The 11,481-nt window shown below is 41.4% G+C and overlaps 1 protein-coding gene across 1 annotated transcript; it reads right to left on the reverse strand.

The window, feature by feature from the left end:
* Positions 1-8,913: 8,913 nt before the first annotated feature.
* LOC113745085 (uncharacterized) lies at positions 8,914-9,987 on the reverse strand. The gene is made up of 2 exons (XM_027276539.1): positions 9,916-9,987; positions 8,914-9,697 (listed from the first exon to the last, which is right to left on the reverse strand). Exons 1-2 carry the CDS (start codon positions 9,975-9,977, stop codon positions 9,031-9,033), a joined length of 729 nt encoding a protein of 242 aa, XP_027132340.1. The 5' UTR covers positions 9,978-9,987; the 3' UTR covers positions 8,914-9,030.
* Between the last annotated feature and the right edge of the window lie 1,494 nt (positions 9,988-11,481).

Below are 11,481 nucleotides of genomic sequence, written 5' to 3' on the forward strand. Positions count from 1 at the left end.
AGATGAGATGGGCTTTAGGTGTGCCAAAAGGTGGTTTAAAAAAAAAAAAAAGAAAAAACAACAACAAAAAAAAGACTGTTATTGAACTGCACGACAGCTTGGTGTGATGTTCAAGCAACCAGAAAAAAAGAGTGATTGATTTGATTCCGATTCTCAAGACTGAGAATCGATTATCGTAATCCGATCCAATCCAATCTCGATTCGGGTTAGTGTTACTAAAACCATTTTTTTGGTCGCCTGAAGCCCTCGTTTTCAACAACGGAATACGGGCACATATCTTTGCAAATGTAACCCGCAATCGCCTCAGTTATTTTAAGAGAATGTACAGAAGTGGCTGGTAGTTGTAGAGTTTTCCTTGAGTGTTCTTTTGTCTGTAGTTTTATTATATTTCCGGTGAATTTCCATTTTTCCCACGTTCATGAATGCATCATAGTCATTCCGACAGCCATTGAACGCACCTCGCATGTGTGAGACGCCGTAGTGTAGTTTAAACACGGTGCACGCCTGTTTCAATTCAATGATGCGACTAGTGGGGTTAAAGTTCACCGGGGGAAAATGTATTAAAATTTTGATTTAATTAAGTCGATCTTTGGATGTACGAATCGATCTTAAGGAATTAATATGCAAATCGATTCAGAATCGGAAAATCGATTTTTTTTCAACACAGGCCTACTAGACTCACTATATTATGTTTATATATACATTAAATTATATTATATTCACATTATCTTACATTTAATTATGAATTTAATAATTCCAGTTGAGCGTCACAAGCAAGAAAGAATTAAAATAAGGGAAAATGCTTGTGAAAATGTGGCAAGTTGATTTTATATCTCCTTGCACAATGTGTCAAATGACTTCTGAGGCTTAGTGTAGATCCCTAAAAAAAAGATGTGACTATGACACATACCATCCATTCTGTAACAAGGTCTGACGAGTACAGTCCAGAGCTTATGTTAGTGCATGTTTTTACTGTGTCACTGTAGCTAGTCAAGTTAAAGACCTGCCTTGAGTTTTAATGCTCAGCAGCTATGTCCCTTCACTTAGAGAGACACTCATGCTCTCTTTGAGGTCGGAGAGTCCTTGATTGTGTGCTAAATATAGCATGGTTCTTAAACCAAAACAGCGTTGCATCCACGACTTGACAGAGATGGGTCCGGTCGGTTTTCGGGGGCTTTACATTTGTTATATATGTTCTAATACAAGATTTCAGCATTGAGGTACAATCAGGCTACATTCATGATCTTGTACAGTCATACTAACCAAATAACTTCTTATTGATTATCATTATGAAGTTACAGGGAGTCCCAGTAACCATAGTAACTCACGGTGCCAGAGGGGAAGGAGAGACGCTGAATGGAGCTGTTTATACTCCAGATATACTCCAGACAAAGTCCAGACTATAGTTGTTATCAGTAGTCGAGTTGTAAAATGAAACCAAGGGGGATGGTGAAATTTTTCATTTATGTTACTTATTTTTCAGCAGGGGGGTCTGGGGGTCCTCCCCCAGAAAATTTGTATTTCTTAGATACAATTTCCTGCATTCTAGTCAATTTTAGGGTGACTTGCTAGACATGGCAAATCCTAAATCCCATCTGATTCATAGCTTGCATTCTCAGTGGTCTGCATGGTCTGCACATGACAATACTATTTATCGGAAAGAAACAATAACCACTTAACTATGGACATCATGCCATTCACATCTTTTTTAAACATATTTGTAAAAACATTTTAAATATCTTTATTTGTGAATGTGCTCAAATATTTTTTTAAACACAACTTTGTGTATGTTTTTAACATCTTTGTGTGTTTTTAAACATATTTAAATACATTTAAACACATTTTTGTTAAAAAAACATCTTCACTTAAAAAAACACAATTTAAGGAGGAGGAAAGAAGACTTCGAGTTTTAAGACGACGCGATGTTTGAAACAAGCGGTATTAAAGAATACGAAGCAGCAGGTAGCAGCTATAGAGTGTGGATGATTGACACCTGTCACCTGTCGACCAATCAGAGTCAGGAGAATCTATTAGTACCGCCCACATTCACCTTTGACCCACCAATGACGATCCAGAATGAAGTAAACCCAAAGGTAGTATATCGCAGCAAGAGGTCTCACTTCACTGTAAAAGCCTCTTTGTCTTTATGTAACAACCAGGAGCTTCGTGACTGATTCAAACTAAAGCAGAGACATTAGCAGGAGACACTAGCAGCGTTTCTTCATGCTGGAATAGAACTTTTGACACGAAACAGCAAAGATCAGACATACTCTGTCATTTTGTGGATTTTTTTTGCTACTCTTTGGGGGCTAGCTCTCCGAGTTTTCATCGCACAGTGATGAGACCGATATCTTTGTAAGATATATCTTTATTTTTTCCCCCGCCGCGCCTCCCCTGAAGTCCTCTGGCGCCCCACCAGGGAGGCGCGCCCCACACTTTGAAAACCGCTGTCATAGGAAATAGGCTGATTTTCATAAAGCCCCCCTAAATGTCGAATGGTAATTCTATTTCCAGGGTTAAATATAAGTAATTTTCACATGCATTGATAAAATGCCATAAGGGATGGAAGAAGGGATGACCGTTTTAGAAGAGGGATGATTTTGACCATTTTTCTCCCGGGGGGATGGCATCCCCCCCCATCCCCCCTCAACTCGAGTACTGGTTGTTATTTCACACATGTAGCACACCATGACTGACATGATTCTCTGTATCAGAAGAATTCTCATATGTTGACAAAACTTTACAGAGTCACAGCACGAAGAGTCCATGCCAGCTAAGCAGCTAAACTTTAATGCTGATGCTCCGTGTTAAGGTCCCGTCCTGTGTGGGTCATTATAGTGCCATTGGTCACGTAAACTGTAGGCTGTAGAGTGTAACAATCTGTCAAAAAAATTCAGTTGATGGCCCACACTTTTTTTTTTCTTCTTGGATCTAAATTAGGGATGCACCGAAATGAAAATTCTTGGCCGAAACCAAAAACCAAAAATGAGGAAACCAAGACCAAAAACCGAAACACCGAAAGAAATGACTATGTCAATTATTAGAACCATTGCATTCATAGCTATGACTGTGTACTAACTTCATAAAAGTCAAGGCATTGCAATTCAAAGAATAAATCAATTAGTATGTAGTGAAAGTATGGAAATATTTATTTAGCACTGACATTACAATAATGCACAATATAAATTAAAATTCAAAACAAAATGTTTAACTTGACCTATAACTGACTGGTCTTCTGAAAGATTCTAAAATTAAATATGTTCTCTCATAAAAACAAAAAGTGTATTTAAGTCAAGTGCCTTTTTAAATATAGAAATACAGAATAGAATAGCCTACCTATTATTTTGTGCACTCTCTTGCAGGATCTCATTGAACATATCAGACAATGAAGGTGCATGCACCACATCTGGTGCAGAAAGACGCATCCTTTTTTCTGCGTTCCACTCTCCTCCTGTACAGCGCAGTCTCTGAGTGGGTTGTCCGCATCCATCATGGCCTGGATCATTTCTCGTGCGCGCTGCTTTATTCCCACATTCAAGTAATAATCCTTATAACTTGGATCAAGTACAGTCGCGATGAAGTGCAGAGGATCCAAATAGATCTCAGTGAAACGTGTGTTCACAGACTCAAAGAGTGTACTTTTCATTGTTTTCACCCCGTGCTCCATCTCAACCTCTTTGCTTAGAAGACGCTTTAGTGCCGCAATTAACGGAATAACGTCTGCTACAGATGCATCGGAGGAGCTGATCTCTTTAGTTAGCTGTTCAAAGGGGGCAAGAAGAGAGTGAATGTTCTTTATTAAGACCCACTGGTATGAAGTGAATGTCACAGGGAGCTCGTGATCTGCGCTGTATGCAGCCAAGACTCGCTTTTGCGCAAAGAGGCAAAGTACTGTTCCAGCATGTACTCACATCTTGTTGAAACCATTTTATTGGTGTTCCAAACTGATCTTGCATAGACTGTAAGCGGAAATAGGCCAGCTGAGAATGTTTAAAGTGGCCAACACTTCTTCTGCCTATAGCCAATACGTCTTTTACGCAGCGCTGAGACAACACTCCCTCGTTCACTGGCAGATGTAGTGTGTAGGCCATGCACTTTATTCCTTTCAGCTGTGTATGACTGATTGACTATATAGGGATCTTAGGTGGCAGCAATCACTTCAGGGTGTCGGGTCAGGACAATGTTGGCATGTTCAGTGGATGGCATTAATAAGAGGCAGACTCCGTCAATAAAGTTCAAGCTGTTTATCTGCATTTGGGTGTGAACAGGTGTGTGTGTGTGTGTGTGGTTGCTGCAATACAAGCATAACAATACAGACTGATTAGAAAATAAAGTATAACTTAAGCATGAAATATACTGAGCTAGATATCTCTAACCAGATAACATATGAAATACAGCTCAAGATTAATTATGAATTTAAAGTGAGCATTAATCAATGAAACCAGAATGAACATTAATCCACAGGCTTAGATGCAACATAAGAGTGACATACACCGCTGCTGCTCAATTAGCTTACAGTATGCAATGTATAATCAACAGAAATTAGCAGCACAGCAACACAAGACTCTTAGGTTATTGCTCGTTAGCGATTAGCTACAAGTCACTTGTTAATTGTTCGTCACATTATACAAAAGTCACCAAAATAGACTCATGGATCAACACAAACATCAACAAAGTGTAACACAAAAGTAAACATCATAACTCACGGCTCAATGGACGCACACACTGCATATCGTTCACCTGACGTTTGCTCTGGGCTGAGCGGTACGTATGTGGTGCATTCAAGGACCTCAGCAGTGTGGGAATTCACATGTGCAGCAATATAAACAATGAAAGAACCATGCACAAAGGAATGATCTTTTGTACAAGCTCGCTTTCTTCTATCGCTTTTGCCATATTTCTTGCATTGTCACTGACTATGGCATGCACTTTAGATCGGTCGATATGCCAGGTATAGAACATCTTGGCGAATGCATCAGAAATGGCTGCTGCTGTGTGTGACCCTCTAAACTCTTGTGAATGGAGCAGAATCTTTTGCAGCTTGAAATCTGCATCGATCCATTGTGCGGTTAAACTGAGCATACTGGTGAGGCTGACGTCTGAGGTCCATATGTCGATCGTGAAACTGATAGCTGCAATTGTTTGCTGTGGAGTTCACAAGTCCTGTGTTGTGTGCAGTTGTCTATCGCCCTCCGAAATATAATAAGGGCTTTATTTATGAGTTCACTGAATTTCTGGCTGACATTCTCCCAAAATATGACAAGATCCTGATATGTGGGGATTTTAATGTTCACGTTTGTTGCCCATCTGACCAATTCTCCACTGACTTCAAAAGCCTGTTGGCAACTTTTAACTTGATGCAATCCATCGATAAACCAACACACCATCTTGGGCACACATTGGACCTTGTTATTTCCTTTGGGCTCTCAGTTTCCATTAAAGAGATTTCTGAGACTGCAATCTCACATCAGATGATGTGAGATTGCAGTCTCAGAAATCTCTTTAACACTAACACTTCGAACACAATGGGGATCTCCCCATTGTGTTCGAAGTGTTAGCCCCCCAACCAGCCAGTAAACCTCATGCTCCATCCTGTCAGCGGTGTATCATCACCCCCTCCACGGCCAAACAATTCACTGCTGCTTTCAATGACTCACAGTTTTTTCCCTTGAAAGGCTTGGATGCCCCGCTCTGTCCTGATCAGTTTCTCTCCTCCTTCCACTCTACCTGTGCTGGGATTCTCGACTCTATTGCTCCTTTTAGACGAAAATCTGCCAAGCCAAGAACAGACCCCTGGTTGAACGACACCACCCGCGCTATAAGGCGTTGCAGGCAGGCAGGCAGAACGCAGATTGAAGAAGGACAAACTGCATGTGTCTCTGGAAATATTAAGGGACTGTCTCTCTGATTATCAGAGAGCTGTACGTGATGTGAAATGCCAGTATCTCTCTAATATTATTTCTAGCAGCAGTCATTGTCCCAAGGTGTTATTCGCTACAATTAACACCGTTGTTAACCTATGCACTTCTGCTGTGACTGATATATCAATAGCCACTTGCGAGAATTTTCTTCATTATTTTGTTGACAAAGTGGATTCTGTAAGAAAAGACACTAATGTGAGTGTCATTACTAGTACTAATAAGGATCTGCCTGTTGCTCCAGCTCATCCTGCTGTGTTTGATCAGTTTGAGCTGGTTTCCCTCTCTTCTCTCCATGTAGTAGTGAAATCTCTGAAACCTACAACTTGCCTATTGGATATTGTCCCTGCCAAATTGTTGAAAATGGTTTTTAATGCTTTGGGGCCCAGTCTCCTGGTTCTTATTAACTCCTGCCTTAGATTAGGAACTGTCCCAGCTGCCTTTAAACATGCTGTGGTCAAGCCTTCTTAAAAAGCCTAATCTCGACCCCTTAGTGTCAAATTTTAGACCTGTCTCCAATCTGCCCTTTCTTTCGAAGGTTTTAGAAAAAGTTGTTTTATACAGTTACAGTCCTTTCTTGAGGATAACTCTGTTGAGAAGTTCCAATCTGGGTTTAGATCTTGTCACAGCACCGAGTCTGCACTGTTAAAGGTGCACAATGACATCGTTCTGTCCGTGGATGCCAAGTGCCCTGTAGTCCTAGTGCTTCTTGACCTCACAGCAGCCTTTGACACGATGGACCACGCTAAATAATTATGTTGGCATCCACGGCACTGCATTGAAGTGGTTTATGTCATACTCATCCAGTAGAACCTTCTCTGTTATGATTGGTGACCTGTCCTCTTCCATTGCCCCTCTCTCCTGTGGAGTTCCACAAGGATCTATTCTTGGCCTTATGCTCTTCTCATTGTACATGTTACCACTTGGGTCAATTGTAGCCAGGTACAACCTTTCTTTTGACTGTTATGCTGACGATTTACAAATTTACAAATTGATTGTATTACTGATATTAAGCAGTGGTTGGCCCAAAGTTTTCTTCATTTAAACGACGACAAAACTAAATGTATTGTGTTTGGGGATACTGTGACGGCTGGCTTTGGCACCCTGTCTACTAAGCTGAGTTCAACCGTCAGAAACCTGGGAGTGACCTTTGACAGTCATCACAGGTTTGACAAACAAATTAACAATGTTGTCAGGACGAATTTCTTCCAGTTGTGCCTCCTGGCCAAAGTTAATGTTTTTAAGCCGTCATGACCCTGAGAAAGCCATCCATGCCTTAATAAGCTCAGGGTTAGACTACTGCAATGCACTTTATGTTGGCGTCTCCCAGTCTTCCCTCAGTCGACTTCAACTTGTGCAAAACGCTGCTGCCCGTCTTTTAACCAACACCAACCGACGTGCGCATATCACTTCTGTTCTTAACTCCCTTCATTGGCTTCCTGTTCTTTTTAGAATTGATTTTAAACTTTTAATGTTTGTTTTTAAAGCTCTTAACGGCCTCGCCCCTTCGTATTTATCTGAGCTTTTAACTGTCCGCAATCCTGGTAGAGCTCTGAGGTCTAACAATCAACTTTTGCTGGAAGTGCCCAGGTCGAAATACAAACACTGGGGTGACCGAGCCTTTTCGTCGCCGCCCCCAGGCTCTGGAATAAGCTCCCCGTCGAGATGCGTCCTGTTTCCGACCTGTGCCTCTTTAAATCCAGGCTAAAAACCACCTTTTCAGGATGGCTTTTAATACCCAGTAGTATGATGACACTTTTATCTATCTCGATTTTGTTGTATTTTGTTTTTACTGTTCCTTTATTGTTTTTAATTTATTTGTTTTACTTATTGTTCTCGTTATTTATTACCTGCTGTAAAGCACTTTGGTAAACCGAAAGGACTGTTGTAAAGGGCTGTATAAATAAAGTACATTTACATATAGCTGTAATATCTGATGCTATAAGCTTGTGGACATGAGTTCCGACAACATTAAACAGCTCCGGTAAACACACATCTGAGAAATGCCGTCTGCTTGGCATGGCATAACGGGGTTCAATGTGATCTATCAACCTATGAAATTCCACATCTTCTATGACGGAAAACAGCTGATCATTTAAGGCAATGAATTCCATGATTTTTTGAATAATGCCCTTTGCCTTGGCACCATCACTGGAAAACGTTGAGAAACTCTTTGCAGATACACCCCCCCCCTTGAAATTTCAGCATTGCATGCTTTGCAAATCGCTATCCGTGGGTCTTTCTCCAAAATATTGAAATACATCCACACCGCAGATATGTTGACTCTTACCCAAATATCCGTGTGCTAGCGGCACTTCCTGCTTGCGTCATCACAATTCTGTTTCAGCCACGTTGTTTTGGTGATGTAGGTCTTTCGACCGAAAATGTTCAGTGGCCGAATTTTCGGTCCATCCCTAATCAAAATTGATCTCATAAGTGCTCTCTGTGAACTCTGAATGACGGTGTGGCATATCCTATGCCACCGCAGGTTCCTCAACAGAGACGCTTGGAGAAGTATAGCCATTTTAGGTCTTTTATTAGACACCACAATTCACACACACTTCTGAGCCATTCGCAGGCTGACACAACAGTCTCGATCATGTGCTGCCGGCTACTGGTGTGTTCGTCTCGCTACTCTCTTGTCTCTCTCCCAGGTCCAGCACGCTACTGTGTTAAAAGGAGAGAGTGATTAGCTCAACCTACTCTCACCTGGTGCTGCTCTCCTGAGCCCTCTCCACACCCCTCTCACAGACGGAAAACTTAAAACCATGTAATCTAATATAATATATTATAATTAGGGCTGTCAATCGATTAAAAAAAATTAACTAATTAATCGCAAAAAATTCTGTAATTAATCGCGATTAATCGCGATTAATCTATGAATAAATGTATCAATAAATTAAATGCATTTTTCTGAGACTGAAGCTTATAATGAATATTTCTTTATGTAAAAATCATCAAATTAATGTAGAATAAACACAGAAAGTATATTTAAATTCATTCATTTTATTGGCTTAAAGTGCACGTGCACAAATACAAAAAAAGCCAGAATGAGGAAACACTGTTTTTCAGAACATTGAACACTGAACATTTTTCAATCCATAACAATTATTTACTTCTTCAGATGCAGCCAGTTATTGAGGCAGACCAGTTTGTTTACGTTATCAGGGGTCAAAGAAGCTCGCTTCTTTTGAATGATGTGGCCTGAGAGTGAAAACAACCTCTCACAAGGCACTGTGGTTGCAGGGGTTGACAGGTACTTGCGTGCAATGGATGCCAGCCTGGCATGTGCTCCCTCTCTCTTTGACCACCATTGTAGTGGACATCCCTCTATGTCCATTTTTGGCTCTACTTTGTAGCGATCCAGACAACGCTCTATGGACTCCTCCTCATCATCTGTATCTGAATCAGAAGAACCCAGCAAGATGGACGTCCTCCTCTTCTTTGGTGATGGCTCCTCTGTTGTCTCAGCAGGTGGTTGTTGTGCACATGTCTCTCTCATCAGATCACGTACTGAAGCCCACACTTCACTCCTTTCATCTTTTGGAAGGCACTTAAGGTCTTTAAACCTAGGGTCAAGGGCAGTAGAGATCTTCAGCCATCTAAGGTTGGTGCTATCCTTCCGTTGAGCTAGGTCTGTGGTAAAGGCATTCTTGAACCTCAGAACATAAACTGGATCATCGTCTGAGGGCTCCATAACTCTGAACAAGTGGCGTAAGGCTGGCAAGACCACTGAACAGGAGACATACTGCTCTCCCCCCAGCAGTTCAGTCACATATCTGCAATGGAAAGCACAAGGTGTTAAACATTTCAGTAAATCTTTATTAACAACACAGAGAACCAGTGCATGTACACAGACACAGGTGAACGAGAGAGGGAGGGAGAGAGAGAGAGAACACACACACGAGAGAGGGAGGGGGAGAGAGAGAGAATACACACACACACACGGGAGAGGGAGGGAGAGAGAGGGAGGAGAAACAAGAAATAAATAACTTACCTGCAAGGATCAAGTAGTTCCTGCAGCTTTTGCAGTTTGTCAAGCTCCTGGTCAGTCAACATGGCAATCTTGCTCTTTTGCTGCGCCAGGGTGTGGTCATGGAGATTTTGTTCTCTGGATCCTCTTTACCATCTCCAGCGTAGAATTCCCTCTTGTTGCAACGTCCTGAGCAAGTGATTCTTGCTTAAGTCCGTGTGCAATTTGCTGTTCGTTTAATTCCTGAGCGTTAGATGGACTATGCTTAAAGTGCCCAACAATCTTGCGACATTTGGCCAGAACACTTTCAAATCCACTGTCTTTAAGTGAGACTGTGACCGTTCTTTGCAGGCAGTGGGCCATGCAAGGCAGGTGTTCAAATGGAAGTAGCCTCGCGGCAGCAACCATGTTACGAGCGCTGTCAGTGCCGAGTGTGGTCAACTTTTCCTTGATTTTCCATTCGTTTGCAACATCCAGAAAATGGTTAGCACATGCCTCAGCATAATGTCGTTCCTCGGTTTTACTCACAGTGAGTGCAAACGCCTGCAGAGTCCAGTTGTGATCAACGAAATGCGCTGTGACGCCCCATAATTTTCATTGCTGGACCGACGTCCAGTGGTCACCCGTGAGAGCGATGTGCTCTGCTTGCTCAATCATGTTTGCCCGCTGTGCCCTCTCATCCTCATACAATGTGTTTATTCTTGACACGATGGTTCCTCTCGAGGGTAAATTATAAGAGGTATCTCCCGATGCAACACGAATTACTTCTCTCAGTCCATCATCCTCTACTGTGCTAACTGGGCGGCAGTTTTTAACTATCCAGGTAACCAAGGAATTGGTTAACTTTTCACTCACAGGTTTTGTTATTCGCCCACGAGTGCCACACTCCTGTAGCGTAGACTGGCGAGGTCCCATGGAGGTAATTTCAGCCGGGTGTTTTGCTTTAAAGTGATATGTTAAAGTAGTGTTGCTTCTATGGAATTTAAATTCGGCTTTGCAAACTGTGCAAATTGCCTTGTTTTTATCTACGAGCCGTCGGGCAACTTTTTTAAATGAAATTTTACCCCCTAAAGTTAATGCCTCTTATACACCCATTCACACACACACTAATATATCTGGGAAACAAAGCTACACTTTGCCACATCCAAAATGGCGGCCGCCACCGGAAGTAAACAAAACCGCGTTAATTGCGTTAATTTTTTTTAACGCGTTAATTTTTTAAAATTAATCGACAAAATTAACGCGTTAATTTTGACAGCACTAATTATAATATATTAGAGTAATATAATATACTGGAATATTATATTACTATTAGCTAACAGTGTAAGTGTCTACCATGTTATCACAGAGTTAGTAGATATTGATGAAGACTTCATTGATTTCTGCTATTTAATATCTAAAGCGAAAAGGCGTCTCTCCATCCCCTCTGGCACCATGAGGTTTTGGGGATGCTCTAAAACTTTGTAATGATTCTCAATAATATGCAAATATAGTCTGATTGTACCTCAATGCTAAAATCTTGTATTCTAACATCTCAAGCCTCAGTATGGTAGGAAGGTAGGAATGGCAGAAAGGAGCTAGCAAGAAGCT

This window comes from Larimichthys crocea, unplaced genomic scaffold, assembly GCF_000972845.2.
Source record: "Larimichthys crocea isolate SSNF unplaced genomic scaffold, L_crocea_2.0 scaffold433, whole genome shotgun sequence".
Taxonomy (NCBI): domain Eukaryota; kingdom Metazoa; phylum Chordata; class Actinopteri; family Sciaenidae; genus Larimichthys; species Larimichthys crocea.